The sequence below is a fragment of the Pogonomyrmex barbatus genome, unplaced genomic scaffold (genome assembly GCF_055798465.1).
Source record: "Pogonomyrmex barbatus isolate J1 unplaced genomic scaffold, ASM5579846v1 scaffold14, whole genome shotgun sequence".
NCBI classification, from domain to species: Eukaryota; Metazoa; Arthropoda; class Insecta; order Hymenoptera; family Formicidae; genus Pogonomyrmex; species Pogonomyrmex barbatus.
This window is the reverse complement of record NW_028297110.1, coordinates 383,815-408,471: the sequence shown is the minus strand read 5'-3', so window position 1 is coordinate 408,471 and position 24,657 is coordinate 383,815. Positions and strand designations below refer to the sequence as shown.

Genomic DNA, 24,657 nt, shown 5'->3' with positions numbered 1-24,657 from the left:
GCATAACAAGAATTTGTAGATGGAAAAAGCAACGACTGAAGAAGGTCATGATATAAATATTTATCAATAATGTGAAAATAATGAAATGGATATTCGAGGAGTAGATGCGCGTGTAAAGAATAAGCAATTAAATATAAAGAATTAGGAATATAACATTGTTTTCGCCCACTGAAGGAATACTTTGATATTCCTTAATTGTTATTGAAACTGTGGTTCTGTCAATCTAATTTTTTGTTCCTAATTCTATATTTTTAATTTTTTTTTTTTTGTTTCTTTTACTGTGTCTAGGCCTTCATATTTATCCCTTTTTATATCAGAAAAATATCAAATAATTTCTCTTTGAAAAATCATCTTGGTTTTTTCAGAATGTATATAAAAGAACAAGAAAATTTTGTTAAGTAAAATATATAACGTTATTAAATAAAACGCAATTATAATAATTATTACTCGTTATAAGGATGATGAATGTACATTATCTTAATTATAATCTATTTTAAATAGCAAATATGCGATTGTTGATTATATTAGACAATATGATACCGATGCATTTACAAATATATTATTTTGAAAGTAATAACTTAGCAACGTGTATGTATTTACGCAGAATTAAAATTTACAAATATCACGTTGTTAAGATCTTGTCTACATAAATAAATGTTTTTATTTATAGAAAATACGCTGTGCACTATGTACGTAAGATCAACGATTAATACGGTCATTAAGGAATTCTTGTCACGGTCACTTATTTTTAATGTAAATTATAATGACAATGTACAGAATGATATCACATACTACGCGGTAATTCCACTGTACAAACTTTCAAATAATCCAGTTTATGCTGTTCACTTACGCACTATACTAATTGTTCCGAACTAGTAGCACTAAGGTCGAGCAAACGCCACGCAGCCTTAGGATTGAGTTCCGTTCGATCACGACACAATACCCAGACATAATTGACACGCATTACTTTTTGGGGATCTCCTTCAACCACCTCGTTCTTTGAGTTTTTCACACACATAATTTGTTGAGATTGAAAACTAATTATTAAGACCGGTCCCTGTTCCATCATCTTGCCCATTACTAGATCCACATTGTCAATATCTGTGCGATTTTTTAAAATTAATTTTGAAGCACATAACGTATAATGAAACAGAATTCATAAAAAAGTACATACCTAAAATTTTACTATCTGAATAATGACCTAACTTTTTTATTTCCTTATGTGGCTGTGCGATTATGTTGTAAGGTCCCTCATGACACCAATCTCTTAGAATTTCGAGATCACCTTTGACCATCGCCTCAAGAATATTCGGGATAAAATCGGTCTCACAATCTTTCAAGAATTGTATTTTACTAAAAGTAGGATCCAGGTTACAGATTTCTGTAAGTGTCTCTGATAATTCAGTCTTTTGAAATAGTCCGCCTATAATATCTGAAACTTTATCTGTAAGCAATCTGGAAGCGCGTAGTATGGCATTATCCGATTCATCGTATTTCATCTTCCAATCCATTACTTTATTCACGTATGGATTATTATCCTTTAAAAGAACATCCGATATTGTTAAATAAAGGCATTAATGTTTATTCACATGTATCGTTAACTTGTACACTATATGAAATTTATGAGACATCGTAGATAGATACCTTAAATTTTTGCCAGGCATTGGAAAATACATAGTCTTTGTGCACTTCTACACCTGTCGCTTTCTCATCAGGCATAATTTCTCTAGGTTCTATTGGCACTTCATTTCTCTTTCTTAATTTCTTAGGTGGGACGTAAACTTTGCCTACATCAAGCAATAATGAAATTTAATCTGCTCTCTATTCTCTGTGCTTATTCTGTCAAATCTATCTACCTAGAATTCCATGTTGGTCAAGTTCATTCCGTACAGCTTCTGCGGTATGCGATATTGTTTGAAATGCACCTGTCTTACCAAGTGCTTGGCTCTTCTCGGAAATTGTTTCTGCCGCATCTTTGGCTGATTTCGTAATCTCTTCGCCCAACTGGCCGGCGCGTTTCCCGAGTTCAGACTTACTCGCCTCCTCAATGACTTCTTGCATCTTTTAAAAACAGACTTGTAGAGTTATATGTACTTAATATTGTTACATAAATTAATATTCCATATATATATATATATATATATATACCTTTTCTTTAAGTGTATCGAATTTTTCCTTAATTACTTCTGAACCTTTGCTGGCTTCAGATTCGACAGCCTGAAACTTTTGTCGTGCTGTTCGCAGTGCCTCTGATTGCTCCAATTTTTGAGCTTCTTCCCTAAACTTTTTTAACGACTCTTTCATTTCTTTGTTTTTTTGCATCTCTTGTTTGATATTCTCGACAAATTGAGACAAAAAGCTTGGCCGTCGTGATGGATTTGAATACAGTCGAATCTGTAAAAGTATCATTGCTTACAGTCAATGTTATTTACTTTCATATAAAAAAATTTACCGATTGTATTTGTGCACCGAGCAATTCCACCGATGTTGGTGGAAGCATAGGCGACAGAATACGTTCTCTTGAGCCATTTCTTAAGTTTCTTGTTGGTCGCACCAATCTCGTAGCTCCTTTTAGATTTGCTCTACAAGTTGCGACGTTCTGAAACTATTTCAGCATCAATTACAATTCTTAATCTATATCAACGAGACAATTGTCGAGCAATTTTAGCAAGTGTATGTAAATTTTATACTTTATTAGTAATAACTTTATTTAACATTACGCTAAACCATTCCTATCAAAGAAACATGAATCGTTTGAGAGTACGTTTTATCGTTAGTATTGTTAACTAAATAACTATAAATAAAGTTGACGCCTTTCTGCAAGTGAAGAAAGTTCCGCGAACTACTAAAAGTCGTTTCAGTAATCGCGCAATATCTCGTAATCGTACGAAAGAGCCTTAAAAATGAAAGTTGTCAAAGAAAAAAATAACCTTCACGTCGATGGCAAGGACACCGGTTTTTGCGAATAAGATCGTGAATTTGAATATGACCGTGGAATAATGCAAGTACAACATTACATTCGCGAAATTACATCATTGAATGACTTTGGTTTAGTTAGCAATTCAATTTATTTACCATTTTACAAAAGATTTGTCCTTAACGAAAAGTCCTCGTGAATATGCTGATGCTGACGAAACAGGCGATCGCGTTGCACTCTATCGGAAATGATAAATTACCTTGAAAGTTAGGTTAGAGCTTCCAGTTGGATTGTCCGTACTGCTCTCCCTAGAAGAAACAATATTGCCAATATAAAAGCAATCTAAATCTAAAAGTATGATCCAATCTGCGCAAAGCGTTGAATTTTTTCTAGCATTTTCTACGCAGATCTTCTAAAGTGAGATAAACATATGCATAACGTTGGTGGAAGAGACATAAAAAATCTATGATTGCAGGAAGGACAAGCAGTGCGAACAAACTTAATTTAATCGGCTATTAACTTATAGAGTAATATGTATATTACTTTGTTAATATAGGGCGAAATCGTCATCGTTGTTATTATAGCAAATGGACGAAAAAAAAGTCGTTAAATGAAGGATAATGAATTGTTATGTCAAGTTTTACTTGCAGAGATTACTCGCTACGATTTTGCCGAATGAATTGATTTTAGTAGAAAATAAAGAGAACACAGATAAAAAGGATAGGTGTAGTGTTTTTAAATCGTAAAAGGGAATGATAAAAACTATATTATTTGATACACATCTTACTTTTATGTAGAACAGAACATATAAGAAGATGGTTCGCGTGGCGGTATAACAGATAGAAAAGATTAGAGCGAAGGAGAAGGAGAGAAAGAATACAAGAAAGGAACCGTTCGCTTTGTTGAAGAGAGAGGATTTCAGAGACTCGTGTGCGAATTTCCGAGTTGAACGCAACAAAGGAGAGGGGCAGGGGCGGAAGGGAGAGGAAAAAGTTTGAAAGGAGGGGAAGTTTCGCGAGAAGGGTACGGCGGTGGAATTGGAACGAGGGGAAACAACGAATCATGCGCAACGATAAAATAGTAGTGGTGACCGAACAGCGGGGAAGCGGTATATCATATACACATATACGTGTATGATACGTGAGTATATCGTATATACGAAGCAACGGCACGCCGAAGCAAGCTAAGCCGCACGTTACACCGCGCTACGCGAAGCGAGGACTCGCCGTGACGGCGTGTGTTACATCTTCGCGGTGTTTCCACGCGTGAGGTGAAGGAAGAGCGGAAGAGCAGCGAGTGCGTTGCCGTCATCGTCGCCGTCGCCGAGCGGAATCGCGCGAAGCGGCGAGTTTGACGATCCTCCTCCTCCTCGTCATCGTCACCGTCATCGTCATCGTTGTGTCGTGATCGTGATCGTGATCGTGATTGTCGTGCCTTGTGTCTTGTCATTGTCGCCGTCGGTGCCGAGAAGCGGGCTCGGGCTGGAGAATGGCGTCGGACGAGGAGGTGGACGAGAGCTACGCAGGTAAGTGCGAAAGAAGGATAGAAGTACGCGGAGTGGACGAGAGGAAGGGAGACCGCGAAAGATATATAGATAGATGGAGAATGACAAAGAGATTATGAGAGCGCGATGTGTACCGGGATGATCGCGGCATGAGCCTCGTTCGGCATGTAACGCGGGACGCGCGCTTTTCGGCCGCGTCAATGGCTGCCATATCAATCGCGATATATCGCAATCCGCGTTGCCGCCGACAACCACTACGACGCCGACGGACTCGGCATTTCTCGGAGTAGCGTCCTCACTCGGCGCGAGTCAGGAACTCGTGTTTCTCTAACCTTCAGATTGTCAAACACGTTCGGCGACCGACGCCGGAGACTAAATCGTCGCACGTATGAGAGAAAGAGAGAATGATAGGTTACCCTTTGCAGTAGGAAATAATATATAAAAAAAAAAAAAAAATCCACACATGGTGCACGTTTGGTCTCGCTCTCTTCCCTCGCGTGTCGCTCAAAGTGTCAATTTTCATGTCCACTTGGCGTGTTCTTTTCTTTTCAAAGAAAAATATAATTGGAATTTTAATTGATTCATGGAGAGAGAGGGGATTGAGAGGAGAAGAACGATACACGACGGTAAAGTGCATCTTTGGTCTCTAATCGCCAACATTTATATCTGTTTTTCTCTCGAAATTCGATTTCCAATTTATCGCGCATCTCGCTGAAAACCCAGACGTCATGCTTGTATAACTGTAATTACAATATTCATAGATGAGTTACGAAGTTATAAAAATCGAATGCAACCATGGACGTCGATTTGCAAATCTAACATGGTTGCATCGTCGTTTGCCGTTCAGCCCGTGTCATACTCGTGGTAATAACTAACTACCAACTTCGCGCCTATCTCCGTCTCTGTCCTATGCCCGCGATTCAGTGATGAAAACGCCGTTAATGTGACGGGGGCTCCGCGTCGTTCGCGAACGAGTTCTTATTTCTTTTTCTCTTCTTCTGTTCCCCTCTCCCCGTTGGAATCTGCGAACAATCCCCGATTGACTAATTGCATTTGCGCCATGTTACAACGCGAAGGAAGGAAAAAAAAGAGAAAAATGAAGTTATGGATCCGCGTTTATGTATGTATGTATGTATGTGTATGTATGTATGTGTATGTATGTATGTGTATGTATGTGTATGTATGTATGTGTATGTATGTATGTGTATGTATGTATGTATGTGTATGTATGTATGTGTATGTATGTATGTGTATGTATGTATGTATGTATGTATGTATGTGTATGTATGTATGTATATGTATGATATGTATGTGTATGTATGTATGATGTATATATGTATGTATGTATGTATATATGTACGTGCGTCGTGTGCGACATATATATTCACGCAGGTAGACACGCACTCGCGCGACTCAACCGGCGTTTAACCTCCACCACTACGGCGGCGCGATAAAAGTTCACTTGCCAGTGAATGGATTTCGCGATCGAATTCCACGTCCTTCGAAGTAGAATCGTAATGCCGGCGGAAATTAAGCACGCCGCAATGCGCGCGCACGCGCGCGCCACACACACACACACACACACACACACACACACACACATCATGCACACATACGCGCGCTCGAGCGCTCGCTGCTCGCTCTTCTCTCTAAATATATGTGTGTGTGTGTGTGTGTGTGTGCGCGTGGCCGCGTACGCGCGCCCGTATGTCAAATGTACGTAGCGTATGTATGGCCCTATTAAAGAAAATGGCGGACGTACACTCGCGATGAGGTACTCGCGAAACGTTGATTAGTTCAAAATTCATTTTCCGCATCCGCGAAGAAGTGAATCTTTTCTGACGCCGGCACCGTCACCGCCACCGTCGCCGTGTCTACTGTTGATTGTGAATTTCTCACACAGTGCATCGCCCTCGTCTCTCTGTTACTTTTACATCGATACCTTTGTAGGATTCTCGCCCGCGCTCTTACGGTGTATATATTATTAAGAATACCGCGTACCGTGTGTCATAAATCGCGATTGATTCGACCATTAATGTACGCTTTTTCGATTTAGGTTTTCTTTAAGTGATAAATTAGAATGTAAATTAAATATTGATTTAAATACTGATTTAATCAATCTTTAATTTAATATTAAGTGTCCTCAAATTTATTCGAAATTTATTCAAAACCTCTGAAAAGCTTACAGCTTGGCTGTAAGATTTGAATTATTTGTAAGATATAAAACACAATAAAGATATGTATACAAGATATGTAAAACAAAGGAAAATCGCGTTATATTTACGAGAAGAAAATTGTGCTATTTTAACATAAATAAAATTGATAATTTAAAGATAAATGTTTTTATAGGAGAGGATGACATGGACGAAACTGGAGGACAGATATCAAATGTTGGTCAGCAAGTAGATGGGTCATCCGATGCTGAGGAGTCTCAAAGACTAGTAAGTTTTATATTCTATAACATTATCATGAATTTAATAGTGTTATTTATAACTCATATAATTACAGATGTTATTTAGCTGCTATCTTTTGTAGTTTTATGTTGATATCTCAATAATAAATATTATAATATTCCATGAATACTAAAATTAGATTATTGAGATATTAATAATCTAATTTTAGTTTTCATGGAAGTTTAAAATATGAAATTTCTTAGGAGGAAGATGATGATTATGAGCCAGAAGAACGAAAAAAGAAAAAGGGAAAAAAGCGAAAAGCACGCAGTGAGGATAAGAAAGGAAAGAAGAAAAAGAAAAAGAAAAAATCTGATTCTGGAGATGTAAGCACATTATTGTCGCACATATGTTTGTTTTGTTATACAAGATACATTACTATTTTCATATTTGTATATGATGTGTGTGTGTGTGTGTGTGTGTGTGTGTGTGTGTGTGTGTGTGTGTGTGTGTGTGTGTGTGTGTGTGTGTGTGTGTGTGTGTGTGTGTGTGTGTGTGTGTGTTGGATAATTGAACATTTTGCATGAAATTTTAGGAAAGCGATTTCGGTGGCGGTGATGCGGGTGACGCGGCTGGTGAAGATAGCGACTATGCAGTCAACAGAAAAAGCAGGAAATCATCATCTAGAAAATCTTCTAGCCATAATACACCGACCACTCAGAGCCAAGAACCTACAACAGGCATGCCAACGATTGAGGAAGTGTGCAACACTTTCGGTTTGACAGACGTACAAATTGAATATTCCGACGCTGATTTCCAGAACTTAACAACGTACAAGCTATTTCAACAGCATGTCAGACCGCTTTTAGCAAAAGAAAATCCAAAAGTATGTGCACCTTTTATGCCAAATTTGCTACAAAATTTATATAGAATATAATAGTCTATTAATTTGTTTGTTTGTTTAAATAATATTTATTCTTTTGGTTATGATTAGGTTCCAATGTCAAAACTTATGATGTTAGTGGCAGCAAAGTGGCGTGATTTTTCTGAATTAAATCCACATACGCAGCCAGATGCGGATGTCTCGTCTACAAACGTGGATGACGATAGTAGAAATGCTAGAGCAAACCGAAGTGGTGCTATACAAGAAGCCGAAGATGAAGAGGAAGACGACGAAGACAGTGACAGAAAGAGAAAATCACGAGGTTCAAGAGCGAAAAAAGGAAAAAAGGCATCGAAAGTACCAACGCTTAAAATTAAGCTTGGGAAACGTAAACGTGGCAGCTCGGTATATACAATGCTATATTTTTCATTTGAATAATTTTTTGCATAGAGAAGATTTTCAGTTAAATCGGTTATTATTCAGGATGAGGAAGCGGAAGGCAGTGCCGCAGGTTCCGCCGCAGATTCCGACATGGAATTCGAACAGATGCTGGCTGACGCGGAGGAAACTCCCAATGCTGAGGGTAACAAAGGCAACGTGGAAGAGGGTAGTGTTGAACCGCCGGCTGAGCCGCCGGTTCGCAGAAAGGCGAAAACTAAAATTGGCAACAAGACCAAGAAAAAGAAGAAGACGAAAACTACTTCCAAGTTCCCGGATGGAGAGGAAGGTCTCCAGGTAGAGTTAAGCAGCATTTGCTTATGCGTTCATTGTTGTTTTTAAACGTGCTTGCAATCATGGACTATCACATAATAATTATTCTCATACTAAAAGCTTGGAGATTTATTTATATAATTTGCTAGTCGACGCATGTCTAATCATTATGCTTGTTAATATTATCACAGCTGCGATTCTTTTTATAATTTCCATTTAAATATATGCGTACAAATATTTAATATATAATATAATATTTAACATCTTTAACTTTTTCTGAAATGATTAACAAAATAAATTTATAGATTCAGTAAGGAACATAACGCGTTTCTAATATAAGGGTATAGTAAAATATAAGGGTAAGGTAATGTTATATGCAACATGTTATATGCAAGTCAATCTAGAGAACTTCAAGAACGCATATGCTACGTTGTCTGACTCTGCCTTAAAGTAATTAAGTAGTTTCCTCTTTTGCAATGTTTAAAGCTGCATAATTATTTTATGCAACATGCTTCAAATATGCTTAATTATCATCTTTTAATTTCGTTTATCATCATGTATAAATTATGTCATCTTGATCAAAACAGAATAATTATTTTCTGTTTTCTCTCTCTCTCTTTTTTTTTTTTTTTTTTTTTTTCCGTTTGCTTTCTATAGACTGATCATCAGGATTACTGTGAGGTATGTCAGCAAGGCGGGGAAATTATATTATGTGACACGTGTCCTAGAGCGTATCATTTGGTATGCCTAGAGCCCGAAATGGAAGAAACGCCTGAAGGAAAGTGGAGTTGTGCTCATTGCGAAGGAGAAGGTATTGCAGGTACCCATATCCTCCCATACCGGCCTGATTCTCCTTATTCCTTTCTACAATGAATCTCCGCTTATTATCGAGCGAACAACAATTACAGTTATGTTTATATTGTCAGGTGCAGCAGAGGATGATGATGAACATATGGAATTTTGTAGAGTATGCAAAGATGGTGGAGAATTATTATGCTGCGACAGTTGTACAAGTGCATATCACACACATTGTTTAAATCCTCCTTTATCAGAGATTCCTGATGGCGATTGGAAATGTCCTAGATGTTCTTGCCCACCGCTAAGAGGAAGAGGTACGTCATTGTCGACTTAATACCCATCTTCATTTTTATTAATACTGCATTAATATTGCATAGAATTAAATGAGTTAACGTTTAAACATACATATTAAATTATGTAATTTATCTTAATAATTAAATTTTCTTTTTTAGTCGCAAAAATATTAACTTGGAGATGGAAAGAATGTTCTGATACTCCATCAGAAGAACCTTCTACAAGTAAAGCTGCGCCCAAGCAAAGAAAAATGCGTGAATTCTTTGTCAAGTGGGCGGATATGTCTTATTGGCATTGTGATTGGATAACTGAACTGCAGCTTGACGTTTTTCATCCTCTTATGTACAGGTAGAAAATCTTTGATAGCACTGATATTAATTGCGTAATTTTATATTACATGCTATACACTATATGATTTTTGTATGATTAGAAATTATTATCGTAAATATGATATGGATGAACCACCGAAATTGGAGGAACCATTGGACGAAAGTGATACTCGTGTAAAACGTTTGAAAGAGCAAGATGGTGCTACCAATAGGGATGAGTACAATCTAGAAGAACGTTTCTATCGTTATGGTGTGCGTCCAGAATGGTTGGTAGTTCATAGGGTGATCAATCATCGATTGCAAAGAGATGGTAGAGCCACGTATCTTGTGAAGTGGAGAGAACTTGGTTACGATCAGGCAACATGGGAGGATGAACATGCAGATATTCCTGGTTTGAAACAAGCTATAGAGTATTACTTGGATCTCAGAGCTGCAAACTGTTGCGATGGCAGTTCATCGCGTAAAGGAAAAAAAGGTGAGAGAGATACCGATACAATTTTATTGCTCACGTCAAGGTATCTTGTGCTCTTGTAAAAGAAATGGAACGCAATTTAGGTAAAGGCAAGAAATCAAAAACGCGTGAGTTGATTGATGACGAGGAGAGAACTCCAAAACGATACACGCCGCCGCCGGATAAACCTACGACGGATTTGAAGAAGAAATATGAGAGACAGCCAGAATATTTAGATCAAACTGGAATGCAGTTACATCCTTATCAATTAGAGGTAAGTCTCAAGTACGCACGCGTTTACATTTTATTTTCTCGAATTTAAATATTTGTATTACATTTTGATGATTTTAATCTGCAGGGTTTAAATTGGTTGAGATATTCATGGGGCCAAGGTATAGATACGATTTTGGCCGACGAAATGGGCTTGGGAAAAACTATTCAAACTATAACATTCTTATATTCTTTGTATAAAGAAGGCCATTGCAAAGGGCCCTTCTTAGTCTCTGTTCCATTATCTACTATCATCAATTGGGAACGTGAATTTGAAACTTGGGCACCTGACTTTTACTGTGTTACTTACGTAGGTTAGTAGTCGTCTTTTCTTACGAAATATAAAATCTGATGTGTTTTTAATTAATATATGTGTAATAATAAAATTTCTGTTTTTGTTTTTATTCAGGCGACAAAGATAGCCGTATCGTGATTCGCGAAAATGAATTATCATTCGAGGAAGGTGCTGTGCGTAGCGGACGCGCATCTAAAATTCGATCATCCTCGATAAAATTTAATGTCTTACTTACAAGCTACGAATTGATTTCGATAGATTCGGCATGTTTAGGCTCCATCGATTGGGCCGTTTTAGTTGTAGATGAAGCTCACAGATTGAAGTCTAATCAATCGAAATTTTTTAGATTATTAGCGTCATACAATATTGCATATAAACTTTTATTAACTGGTACTCCACTACAAAATAATTTGGAGGAACTTTTCCATTTATTGAATTTCTTATGTCGCGATAAATTCAATGATTTAGCGGCATTCCAAAACGAATTCGCGGATATTTCAAAGGAAGAGCAAGTCAAGAAACTACATGAAATGCTTGGTCCACATATGTTGAGAAGATTAAAAGCTGATGTATTGAAGGTTGGTAATTTTTACATCGATTATACATCGATGTTACTATAGCATATGAATGTATATGTGTAGGTTTAATTAATCAATTAATTGTTTTCTTTGCAGAACATGCCTAGCAAATCTGAATTTATCGTACGCGTCGAATTATCACCAATGCAGAAGAAATACTACAAATATATATTAACAAGAAACTTTGAGGCTCTGAATCCGAAGGGAGGTGGTCAGCAAGTATCATTATTAAATATAATGATGGATCTCAAAAAATGCTGCAATCACCCGTACTTGTTTCCCGCTGCGTCACAAGAAGCACCGACCGGACCAAATGGAAGTTACGAAACATCAGCGCTAATTAAAGCTGCTGGCAAACTGGTTCTATTGAGTAAAATGCTTAAGAAACTACGAGACGATGGGCATCGAGTTCTTATATTCTCACAAATGACTAAGATGTTAGATATCCTCGAAGATTATTTGGAAGGTGAAGGATACAAATATGAAAGAATAGATGGTAACATAACGGGTGCGCAGCGTCAAGAAGCTATCGATAGATTTAATGCTCCTGGCAAGTATTTGCAAGAACAATTTACATACAATACAATTTACATACTTTTATGTTTTTGTAAGATATTTTATTTGTTTTTGTCTGTGCTTTAAATTGAAAAATGTATTTACAGGTGCGCAACAGTTTGTTTTTTTGCTTTCTACGCGCGCTGGTGGTTTAGGTATTAATTTAGCAACAGCGGATACCGTAATTATTTACGATTCCGATTGGAATCCGCATAACGACATCCAAGCGTTTAGCAGAGCTCATAGGATAGGCCAGGCCAACAAAGTTATGATTTACCGTTTTGTCACGCGTAATTCTGTGGAAGAGAGAGTAACGCAAGTAGCTAAGCGTAAAATGATGCTCACTCATTTGGTTGTGCGACCAGGCATGGGCGGCAAAGGCGCCAATTTTAGTAAACAAGAACTTGATGATATCTTACGTTTTGGTAAGTTTTAGATCCAGTGATGCTATTAATCAATAAACTTATAATAAAACAATCTAAGTGAAATTTTGTTGCCAAACAATTTTTTTTTAATAATTATTTTTCTTAATGTAATTTTATAATAAATTTATGATAAGTATGATAAGTATGATAAATTTTTTGTTCAGGTACGGAGGAATTATTCAAGGAAGAAGAGGGTAAGGAGGATGAAGCTATACATTATGACGATAAGGCTGTCGCCGAATTGTTGGACAGGAGTAAGGAGGGTATCGAGCAGAAGGAGAATTGGGCTAATGAGTACTTAAGTTCCTTCAAAGTTGCTTCATATGTGACAAAGGAAGGTGAAACTGAAGAAGAAGCAGATACAGAGATAATTAAGCAAGAAGCGGAAAATACAGATCCAGCATATTGGATTAAGCTGCTTAGACATCATTATGAACAGCAACAGGAAGATATCGCTAGAACACTTGGCAAAGGTTTGTTAATATAGATGTGTTAAAGTAATATATCTGAAAAATCCTATTAATATTTATACATCTTCAATTAATTTTAGGTAAACGAGTACGAAAACAAGTTAATTATACCGATGGTGGCGTAACTGGTGATCAAGGCGCAAGGGATGATCAACCATGGCAAGAGAATCTGTCGGACTATAATAGTGATTTCAGTGCGCCCAGTGACGATGACAAAGAGGACGATGATTTCGACGAGAAAGGTGATGGAGATTTATTATCTCGTAGAAGTAGACGAAGATTGGAAAGACGTGATGAAAAAGATAGACCTTTGCCGCCTTTACTTGCCAGAGTAAATGGAAATATCGAGGTTAGTGATTGTTTAAGAAAAGTATATGTATATACATTTTATTTGTATAAATACATATATATTATAATACTTTTGCATATTTATATGTATATTTTTTACAGGTATTAGGTTTTAATGCAAGGCAACGGAAGGCATTCCTCAATGCAATTATGCGTTATGGAATGCCGCCTCAGGATGCTTTTAATTCTCAATGGTAAATTATTTTACACAAAGTTACTATTATGATATATATAATTTATTTTAATTGTAAAATAAGAATGTATCATTGCGCCGGATCAGCATTGCAACGAAATAAAAATGTTTTTATTTATTTAGGTTGGTACGTGACCTACGTGGAAAGTCTGAAAAAAATTTCAAAGCATATGTTTCCCTTTTTATGCGACATCTCTGTGAACCGGGTGCTGACAATGCAGAAACGTTTGCGGATGGTGTCCCACGAGAAGGTCTTAGTCGGCAGCACGTATTAACAAGAATCGGTGTTATGTCTTTAATTAGAAAGAAGGTAATGCTCGTTAAATTATTGCTTCTATTTATAGGGTGCTTTCCATTTAGTGACACAAGTCGACAAGAGTATCGTTCTATATTTCTTGGTTTTCAATGATTAACAACGACAAAATGATACTTTTGTCGACTTGTGTCAGTAAATGGAAAGCATCCATTTTATAAACTAATGAGAAATATTTAGGGGGGGAAAAAAAATATATATATAAAAAATATAAATATAATAAATATAAAATATATATATATATATATATATATATATATATATATATATATATGATATGACATGAGTTCAATAATTTGAGCACTTGATATGTATATTCTATATATTCTATATATATTCTACATATATATTTATATACATATAGGTTCAAGAATTTGAACATATCAATGGCTATTATTCGATGCCAGAGATGATACGTAAGCCAGTAGAACCTGTTAAAGTTGGAGAGGGAGTTGGAGATGCAGCAACAGGTACTAGTAGTACTAGTGCCACCCCAGCAACTTCAAATGCCCCCAGTCCTAGCCCTGCTGCTACGCCAACTCCGACTTCAACTTCTACGGGTAACGAAACTAACAAAGCAAATTCTGATTCATCTGAAGTTAAGGAATGCAGAGATGAATCAAAAGAAAAGGAGGTAAGTACTTGATAATTTTATTGTGAAACATTATTAATTTGTGTTTAACACAAAAATATGAACACGTTCAACACGAAATATGAAATCGTAAATCACTTCTCATAAACAAATAATTATTTATTTTAGAGTGGTGACGCAAAAGATTCGAAGGAAGATCCGAAAAATTCTAAAGAAGATGAAGAAACGAGTATTGAGAAAGACAAGGAAAAGGAGGATATTAAAAAGGAAGAAAAAGATGCTGAAACGGAGACCACAGATAAAGAGAAGGACAAATCTGATACGAAAGACGAGAAAGCCATAACAAAACATGATGATAAAACGGAAAACAACGAGAATAAGAAATCCGAACCGGAAGAAGATGTTGTTATCGTTAAAGATGATGAAGAAGAGGTTGAAAAACGAGAGGTAAGTACTCGTGTAAGATTATCAAAAAGTTTGTATTTTGCTCATAAGTTTACTGGTTTGTTATTTTTTTAGGAGAAAGATAATAAAGAAAAGGATGTCAAGGACTGTGATTCAGAAGTAATGAAGCCTAAGCGTAAATTCATGTTTAACATTGCCGATGGTGGTTTCACGGAATTGCATACACTTTGGCTAAATGAAGAAAAAGCTGCAGTTCCAGGTCGTGAATATGATATTTGGCATCGCCGACATGATTATTGGCTTTTGGCTGGTATCGTGACGCATGGTTATGGTCGTTGGCAAGACATTCAAAACGATATTCGGTAAACGCAAGTTTTTTTAACAAATTTTGCTCGATAATATAATTATTTGTGAAACTACAATTAGTTTTTAGTTATATATCTTTTACGAGCAGTTTTCTGGCAAATATGTAATTTTATATATATATATATATATATATATATATATATATATATGACATTTATTCTCTACGACTCTAAATTACAAAATGAAAGTATCTAAAGTTACAATGTAACAACATTAAAATCATTATTATTCAAAATATTCTTTATTTCTCTTTGCACTAATTCTATGTTTATATTATAGGTTTGCAATCATCAATGAACCATTCAAGATGGATATGGGAAAAGGTAACTTTCTGGAAATAAAAAATAAATTTTTGGCGAGACGCTTTAAACTCTTAGAACAAGCATTGGTAATTGAAGAGCAGCTCAGGCGAGCCGCTTATTTGAATCTCACACAGGATCCTAATCATCCTGCTATGAGTCTTAATGCACGATTCGCTGAAGTTGAATGTCTTGCCGAATCCCATCAACATCTTAGCAAAGAGAGTCTTGCCGGTAATAAACCAGCAAATGCGGTGTTGCATAAGGTCAGTTCAATTAAATCCGAATATATTTTTAAATATATATAATTTCCCAAATGCAGTAATCAATCATGTACATAACTTTTGTTATAGGTGTTAAATCAGTTGGAAGAATTATTATCCGATATGAAATCAGATGTGAGCCGTTTGCCAGCGACATTAGCTCGTATTCCACCAGTTGCTCAGAGACTCCAGATGTCTGAGAGGTCAATATTAAGTCGTCTGGCAGCTACAGCACCTGGCGGAACTAGTTCTCAGACTGGACAAGCGTTACTGGCACAACAATTTCCAGCCGGTTTCTCCGGAGGACAATTGCCAGCTACCTTTGCAGGCGCTGTTAATTTCGGCAACTTTCGACCACAATACTCAGTTCCAGGACAACCACCACAAGGTTTTACAGGTTTGTAATAAATTAATAAACGATAAAATAGAATCACTGATAAAGAGAGATAATCACAGTTTATAAAAATATTGATTACTTTATTATTATTTTTGGATATAAATGTTTATGCAAACAAAATATTGATTCTTTTTTACAGCCTGAATGTTAAGTGTTGGAACACAGTGGCTCAAAAAAGGACTCAAAATAGCGCAAATTGAACTGTCCTGCGAAAATCATTTGCGCTGTAACATTATTTTTCGTAAATTACAGTTTTTAGCTGAATTTTTCTAGAAAAAAAAGATATGAAGAGATTCCCACATGAAGACGTAATATTTTACAAATCGAGTTGCATTACTTCTGTATTTATTACGTGTACATTCGGCATATAGATTCAAGATTTCACATTCTCTATATTTATACATGCGTTCTTTATAAGAAATGACGTAGATTATTTTCCTAAGTTTCTTTTTAAGAATTTGATTCACATCCTCTTAGCTTTTAATGTATTGCACGTAGTAAAACGAGTACATTATCTACTTAAGTCTATTTAAGACCTTTTAGTTTATAATGTCGAGTTTCTTCATATTGTCACATTTTTAAGGTGCTCTGATTCAAGCAGTCTATCACTTGTAATTTATTCATGAAATTTGCGACAATAGGTTACGCGCGAGCGATAAACTTAGAATATCCACGATACTTTAAGGCCTGCGGTTCATTTCGAATTATATGTTTGCTACGGTGAACAATCACTTTATGCGTCAAGACTGACATTCGGACAATGTAGCTCAGAGGAATCTTGCATGATACACTTGTTGTAATGCATGGGTTGTAGAATTCCGATACAATGCGAATCTTCCCAAGTCTCTATTTCTTTTGGTTTGCTCCTTATCAAAGAAAGTTTGTGTAATTTTTTGACGAGATAGGAAAAATGAAGGTTGTTTATGCTTAAGATCTATTTAAGTAGATTTCCTTTTTTTATTTTTTAATGCAGATTTTATTACTTAAGAAAGAGTAAGCATTTTTAGCTTCTTCCTAGCAATAGAGTGTGGTGAACTCGTCTTTCTCATTAAGATGAGTGCACATTTGGACATTGAAAACTGAAGTAAAAGCTGTCTATGTATGAAAATATGACATCGGAAACGTATCTCTGTACATATAATCATCGTATTTATAAAAAGAAATCATCCAATAATAACAGTTCACGTATATTAAACTTGTAAATTGTGATATCGTCTGTGCCCCATGCATTACTGTAAAGTGAACTAATGCAATCGCCACAAGGTACCGACGATTTTGAATAAACATATGCGTATCGTTCAGTCTTTTCTATCCTGTTTCGAAAATCAGATTTCACAAATCTATAATTTTCTGTTAACGAATATGCCAAATCATTGCTTTGGCATACCTAAGTTTTCAAGATCAGTTTAAACTAGAGCTATGAAATTTTTGAAGAATAACTTGAGAAAAAACGGATGAAGTGAGTGGAATATTATTAAAAAGAAAAAAATCGTTTTTGTGTATGTATTAGATTTACTGGAATAAATTAATAACAATTAGAAGCGTGGGTATGTGTGTGTTTGTTTATTAAAGATTGCATCTTCGAACAATGCAATGAATTTTATTATTTTGATATTCATTAGTATTGTGGCAATACGATAAAATGAAAATAAATCTTGATATATTAATTTTAAAAAAGAAAACAGTAATGAAATATTTTTTTCGAGCTATGTAACTTATCACATTATAAATATTTTTCATTAAGTTTACATAGACTACATAGGGCAATTTAGTTCTCAGAATGTTTATATTTGTCTTATATCTTCAAAATATATTTAGAACGCTCTAAATGATACATTCGTTTCGCGCATATTCTCAGAATGATGAATATGTCAACACTATAACAGTAAATTATTTTTATCAGCGAGCAGTAAAATAGTATTTCTGAATCTAAAATCTTCAAGGAGTCCTAAGTGACGGTTCACAATAAGTATTTAATCTTTAAATGACCAATTTAACTGACCAATCATAATCGATTATTCTTTTCATATTCGAGTATAATTGGTCAATTTCTTACGATTAAAGCTTAAATCACCTATTATGGATCGACATTAATATAAGTAAAACAGAGGAATAAAATATATCGCCGTCGGTAATATATTTACAGTCGAAATGCGATACTGTTTTATCCGCGCGGTAAATCGCAGATTGTCGTGGTAGAATATCTCTGGATAACGACGCTACATTGCTTACATCGCGTAATATCGAGATGTTTTAAATAAGGGGGTGGGGGGGGGGGTTATCTCGAAACTCGTATCTCCATCTTTCGTGCACGCGATATTGTGGTAATATCGTGCAATTCCAATTTGCAATTTCATTTTGATTACAATTATAGTAATGGCAACTCCGAAAGTATGGGCGAAAATACAACCTTTGGAAAATCCTCTCAATCTATTAGATATCACGACAGAGCAATTGGCTACGAGCATCCAGGAGAGGTAAATATTCACGTATTCAGTTATTTTTATTGGAAGTTCCTCCGTAAATAAATTTTATAAAATTCTCAGCTTTTTACTTACAATGAACGCATAACTATTGCACAATTTGATAATTTCCTTAATGAAGTATGAAAAAATAACTTTTATCATACTATCAAATAAAATATCATACTATCAAATAAAATATCATTGTTTGAAACATTTAAGATTGAAAATTAGTATCAAAATATGAAATTGAAATATATTCATCTTGCACAATTCTTCGTAAGCTACTTTTTATATGAAGCTACTTATTATTAGGGAACTGAAGAAATATTTTGACGAGGACAATACAAATCAGACGGATGTACAAGTAGGAGAAACTTATGATGCTAGCGATACTAGCAATGATGAAGTCATAGCACATCTATTACAAGCTCAATTTAATCGCGAGTATGACACGATGTTGAAACGTACAGAGGATAAAGTCAATCGTGACTCGAAAGGTGATAGTAAACCTGTCAATTCTCTATTTGTATAATTGTTTGAAATTATTTTATCTCATTTCAGTGAGCATCTCGTATAGTAATTACCGTAGCTCTGTGCATGATAGTAAGGATGAAGATAATGTTGATCCTAACGTAGATGACAGTAACAGGGACATTGATCGTTTTGTTGTAAGTATATATACAGTTGCTATATATGTCATTTATAATTATTATGTATTCTTTATATATCAAATATGTGGATCAAGAGAACTCATTTATATCGCATCACTTATAAAATATACCAATATATTTCAGAGCGTAGAGAAAGAATATGCCTCAATTCCACGTTGTGGATACAAGAAGATGGGAAAAGACTCTCAGATTGTTACAAAACATGACATCTTAATGTCTTCCAGGATAAATGCTTGTCGATTATTGCAATTCCCACCAGGAATTCATACGGGAGACACAGGCGGTTTTGATGTGAAATTGAACAACAAAGTGTATAACACCTTACGTGCTTATAGTCGCGCGCAATGCTCCAAGGAGAGGGCAAAGGTTTCCCCAAAATCCAAGACTCATCTGAAATAGAACAAAGGCCTGATGTTTTCTTCCTAGCAATATTCTGTACCTCGTTAACGCGCGATATGTATTGGTCTTATTTTATTAATAAATCAATTGGTATCTTAAATTATTAAAAAATATTTCACATAATTATGTAATATTTTTCTTTAACAATAATAACAAGCAATATTTATTGAAGATAGATAAATATCGCTAATGAAGTACAGAATATCTGTACTTGTAATTTCTCGTAATTATATTTATGTTTGCTTGTTGTAAATACATCAAGGTACTTGCATGATATGATGAAACGATAAATTTGTACATAATTTAGTTATTGTGTGTACATTATAAAATTCCAAAAAAATAAATCATACAATTAAGAACATTTGATTAGGACCGAAATATATTACATCCTTCATGATGTGTGTATATATATATATATATATATATATATATTTCCATACACGCACACATTGTGTGTGTGTGTGTGTGCATATATATATATATATATATATATGTAGATATCATATATATATGTATATGTGTGTGTGTGTGTATATACACACCACACACACCGAACACACACACATACATTTATATATATATATATATATATAATATATATACGTATATGCGTGTATGTGCATATAGCAGCATAAAAAAATTGTGGTCATAATAGAAAACAATTATGTAAAATTGTGAAACATCAATGTTACTGTTCTATAAATAGTTATAACTACATCGGTTAAACCGATAAAATACAATGTTTTTTGTCTCAAACGTATCAAACAACTAGGCGCGTTACACATAGCATAGTTTTCTTGTAAATCAAAATTATTTATGTAATTTGTTATTCATATTTCTGATATTTATTATCCTGGAGCGTGAAAATACTAAATGCGCCTTCTGCTGATAAAAAACTGATTGTACAATAAGCATATATATAAAAAAAATGCTCTTTGCTTCCCTTCCTTATATATTTAATAATATTAAATAAATTCAGTGTGTATATTTATCATAAAGTAAATAGACAAATTTACAGGAACGTGCTCAGATGCATCAAATTTATCCAAAATCGTCTGTAATATACCATCGTTCTTCAATGTACGTTTAGTATCGGAAAAGATATAAAAGAAATTATGATGTACAATTGTTTTACGAGATCATTTTCTTACACAAAAGGATTTTAATATGTTTCCTATCTATTATCTCTTTTTTACTATATGAAATGCATTTTTCAGCAAGTGCGCGCCGGTCGAAGTAATTTATATCGTTTGTTAATTTAAATAAGATGTACGTACAGACACACCTTTTTTTCTCTTTTTTTGATTCCTATCATTTGGTATATTTCATGTAATCATATTTTTCATTCAGTAAGGTATACCTCACATAAAGTACTAGAATGTATCAAATATATATGCGTGGTTTGTGTATGTATGTGTTTTGTATGTATATGCTCGTGTTATTTCTTGATAAATGTCTTTTACAACAGTATCATTTTTCTTATGGAATGATACCAGAATGCCATATCGAAGTAATGATCGCGATTAGTCGTCCAAATCGTTAACGTGAAGAACCTCTCTGTGAGTTAAACCAGCATTCAATAGAGTCAAAATGTCTCTACAAGGATAGAGGACCCTTCTAGGGTAGCTCGTTGTTATCTCGAAACTTGCTGGAGAATCTGGTTGACTGAATATCCAATGATAAACATCCTAAAAAAGAAAAAAATATCTTATTTTCATCACATAATCTTTTGTTAAGAATTAATAACAAATATGAATCGGACAGAGAAAGTTTTTGCAAATCTTTTATCTTATATATTAAAAAGAATATTTCACAATTATTGCATTTATCATAATTACCTCGACCGTATCAGTCATAAGAAATCTTCTTTTCATCGTTCTCTCTCCAAGTTTAATTTGAAGATGACACGCATTGGGATTAGATGGTGCTGGTTCGAGGGGCACTTTGCTAACAGTTAGTTCTTTTTCAAGACGTATACGTTGGATCTCCATTTCTTGCGCGTTCAGTTCTTCCTTTTTTCGAGCTTCTTGTTCTTCACGCGCTCTTCGCTCTTCCTCTCTTCTGCGATCCTTCTCCTGATCTGCACGTAACGATTCCTCATAAGCGCGATCCTGTTGTTGCCGAAGTGATTGCGCCGCGCTACGCTCTGCTCTGAAAAATATCCATTTAAAAATGTAATAAACAACATTCATTTTTCATACGTCAATAGATTATCAAAAGATAACACAAATTCTGATTACTCTAAAATTTATTTTTAGATATTTTTTTCTGGATTGATAATCATATAAATAATTCCAATTACCTTTCTCGACGTGCTTGGATCAAATTAATTTCATTACGCTCTATGATTGTTTGCAATCGCGACGTTAAATCTGCGGAAGATGGTGCACCTTCCAATCTGTAAAAGGAAAAAAAAATTAAATTTATTAATTAAATTGCGAATATCAGAAAGATACACAAGAATCTATTTCAAAGTACAGAAAGATTAGAGAGATTAGATAAGTCTTACATACCGACCGACTATTGTCATTCTATTGTCCTTCAGCACGATAAGCGCTAAAAAAGGATATGAACCTGATTTGAGCGCTTCTGCAACTTTATAACCCTCTCCGGATTTTACGTTACATGCCCAGAACAAAGTATGTGTATTTATATATCGTATTACTTCTGGATCGCATAATGTATTTCTGAAAATTTCTCATCATATTTTTTATTATATATTTTGAATTTATGCTATTTGTTAGGAAAAAATGATTGTAAGATTACCTGCACCATTGGTCAACTTCCTGCATCTCATCCTTATGAAGATATACCAATAGAAATCTTAATTCTTGTTTCGCGTCCGAAAGAGCTTGGCTATAGGAGCCCTGATAAAATACTGGATGAATGTTACCATAACGCTCTTCATAAGACCTAATAAAGTTGACTACATCTTCCACTGGATCGGAGGACACTTGAAAAATATTATTTAGTTACTTTGATTAGTGCATGATTATAAATCTACATGTATCACAAGGATAATAATCATCAAAATCTTTGTTGTTGATCTTCAAGATCAATTTTAATCTCAATTTGCATTTATTAATTTATAGATTATACTATTAGATTATTAGATGATAAAATTTTAATTAAATCAGACTACGTAGATAGAGAGCTTTGTTTCTACAAAATTTGTTTTCAATAATTAATGATATATATATATATATATATATATATATATATATATATATATATATATATAATTCTAACATCGTCAAAAACAAATTTATATTTTATACATACATATAGATACATATAGATCATTGATGATTTTTAACAGATTGTTTCACAATAGAATACATTATTTATTATACTTACCAGGTCTAACATTTCTCTTAAATATTGCAAAAAGTAGCTGCAGAATACTGCTCACTAGATTGTAACACATGGAAAAAATATAGGATAATAGACCACCACCTCCATCAGAACTCCCAGGGTAACTAAAATAAATTCTCGAACTACTATCATCTACGACCTGTGGTGGACGGGCACGCGAGTCTTGTGCGTACATGGATGGTCTGCCTTCGTACAAGTTTAATTGTTCCTGTGTGACATATAGAATCATGTAGAATAGTAAAAATTAGAGCTCTATTTATGAGTCTGTACAAGTGATATGTTTACATAACATATCCATAAGCAATATAGATTATCTTGTTATACAAATCAATGTAAATAAATATGAAATATTGCATATTATAAATACAAATATAATGTAACTTTATTCGATTAGTTATTTCAGATAACTGACATAATTTCAGAAATTTGAAATTTTGAGACATAGAAGAGTAGATTAAAAAAGATTTTAAAGAAATAATGGACAATACTTGAACTGCCACTTCTAGATTCCAATTGTGCCTCTGCAAAACGTCTCTGCATACTGATAGATCTTCGATGCCAGTGAGATCCTGAAGGTGATGTTTAGATATGATATCGCGGGAAATACACATGTGACCTTAAGATAAGAACCAAACAAACGTGTACCTGAAACTGTAGTACTTTTTCGGTTTGATCGCCGCTGAGTTCTCCTAAGGCGAGATCTGCCATTGCAACGTTTTCTATTCGGTGAATCGTGGGGAATGAGATGTTTAAAAATCTGGTTGTTGTGCACGCAGTTACATCGAACTCATCAGCTGATATAAGAATCGCATACACGGCGTAGGTTATAACGCGAGGTCGTAACCATTTGGATGCGCGATTGTCTCCGGCGGGAGTTAACCTCGAGTGTTGTTCAAGTCGAGCGCGAAGTCTCCCGAGACGTCACGATCGCCTCATTTCTTCGTTGCATGCGCGATGTTTTCCGATGTCATGGCTTTCCACGATATAATTTACACAATTTCAAGCTCGTCTCTCATGTAGAATGTACATTGTAGAATATCGAAAATGACAATGTCGACGATAATTGATATCCCACGAGTTTTGTGATTGGCGGATCGCGTTTCCCTAGAATATGCTACGTACATGCCTTAAAGGAGATAGGCCATAGACATTTATATTTATATACTAGACTGCTAACTTGCCTCAAATACATGGCCCCCCAAAAGCATGTATAAAAACACATGCGCATGCGTATGAAGTAAGTGGGCACGCACTCGCATGAAAATCCTATATATATGCTACATGTACGACACACGAATTTTATATTTGAATAACAAATTTGTAATATTTTTTTATTCTTTTCGATAATTGTTATAGCTTTTATTCATTTCTTGAAGAAAAAAGTTTCTTTAACAAAAAGTTGTTACACCTTTTAAAAATATATATGTATATATTACAAAGTATTTAGTCATGTGAAATAGGTATATATATATATATATATATATATATTCATGTGAAATAGGTATATATATATATATATATATATATATATATATATATATATATAAATCAGATTTAGGTAAAGAAATTTATTTAAAATGAAAAAAATTTCTAAAGCAGAATTTGAAGAATGGAAATATTTAAGATTTTTAATAAAAATGTCTATGTCTTGTAGTGTATCAGTCATATTACATTCGCGTGACTACGTGATCATGTTTT

General features: G+C 34.6%; 4 protein-coding genes across 12 annotated transcripts; 2 read left to right on the top strand and 2 right to left on the bottom strand.

Moving 5' to 3' along the window:
- Positions 1-726: 726 nt before the first annotated feature.
- LOC105424808 (mitochondrial import inner membrane translocase subunit TIM44) lies at positions 727-3,839 on the bottom strand. Its single transcript, XM_011635242.2, has 8 exons — positions 3,705-3,839; positions 3,076-3,225; positions 2,453-2,605; positions 2,149-2,394; positions 1,857-2,061; positions 1,645-1,787; positions 1,175-1,538; positions 727-1,101 (listed from the first exon to the last, which is right to left on the bottom strand). Exons 2-8 carry the CDS (start codon positions 3,076-3,078, stop codon positions 854-856), a joined length of 1,362 nt encoding a protein of 453 aa, XP_011633544.1. The 5' UTR covers positions 3,079-3,225; positions 3,705-3,839; the 3' UTR covers positions 727-853.
- Positions 3,840-3,941: 102 nt separating this feature from the next.
- Positions 3,942-17,590, top strand: Mi-2 (chromodomain-helicase-DNA-binding protein Mi-2 homolog). 9 transcript variants are annotated; one of them, XM_089072915.1, is made up of 25 exons: positions 3,942-4,057; positions 6,771-6,862; positions 7,078-7,200; positions 7,410-7,700; positions 7,809-8,102; positions 8,181-8,432; positions 9,066-9,228; positions 9,335-9,520; positions 9,659-9,848; positions 9,931-10,304; positions 10,385-10,554; positions 10,639-10,864; positions 10,960-11,423; positions 11,520-11,973; positions 12,086-12,403; positions 12,568-12,876; positions 12,954-13,222; positions 13,324-13,415; positions 13,538-13,724; positions 14,092-14,361; positions 14,488-14,766; positions 14,839-15,086; positions 15,370-15,655; positions 15,743-16,049; positions 16,189-17,590. In XM_089072915.1, the coding sequence occupies exons 1-25, from the start codon at positions 4,051-4,053 to the stop codon at positions 16,191-16,193; spliced, it is 5,856 nt and encodes a 1,951-aa protein (XP_088929041.1). In that variant the 5' UTR covers positions 3,942-4,050; the 3' UTR covers positions 16,194-17,590. The 9 variants fall into 9 exon arrangements, with proteins under 9 accessions (XP_088929041.1, XP_088929040.1, XP_088929039.1 ...); XM_089072914.1 differs by having other exon boundaries at positions 3,992-4,442; positions 8,181-8,420; XM_089072913.1 differs by having other exon boundaries at positions 3,992-4,442; positions 9,066-9,219.
- Positions 17,591-18,302: 712 nt separating this feature from the next.
- Positions 18,303-19,945, top strand: LOC105424807 (serine/threonine-protein kinase RIO3). Its single transcript, XM_011635241.3, has 4 exons — positions 18,303-18,526; positions 18,827-19,011; positions 19,076-19,182; positions 19,309-19,945. The coding sequence occupies exons 1-4, from the start codon at positions 18,426-18,428 to the stop codon at positions 19,582-19,584; spliced, it is 669 nt and encodes a 222-aa protein (XP_011633543.2). The 5' UTR covers positions 18,303-18,425; the 3' UTR covers positions 19,585-19,945.
- Positions 19,946-20,246: 301 nt separating this feature from the next.
- On the bottom strand, positions 20,247-24,027 carry Faf2 (Fas-associated factor 2). Its single transcript, XM_089072939.1, has 8 exons — positions 23,605-24,027; positions 23,448-23,528; positions 22,942-23,167; positions 22,351-22,537; positions 22,098-22,271; positions 21,887-21,982; positions 21,423-21,735; positions 20,247-21,272 (listed from the first exon to the last, which is right to left on the bottom strand). The coding sequence occupies exons 1-8, from the start codon at positions 23,665-23,667 to the stop codon at positions 21,108-21,110; spliced, it is 1,305 nt and encodes a 434-aa protein (XP_088929065.1). The 5' UTR covers positions 23,668-24,027; the 3' UTR covers positions 20,247-21,107.
- Positions 24,028-24,657: the final 630 nt, after the last annotated feature.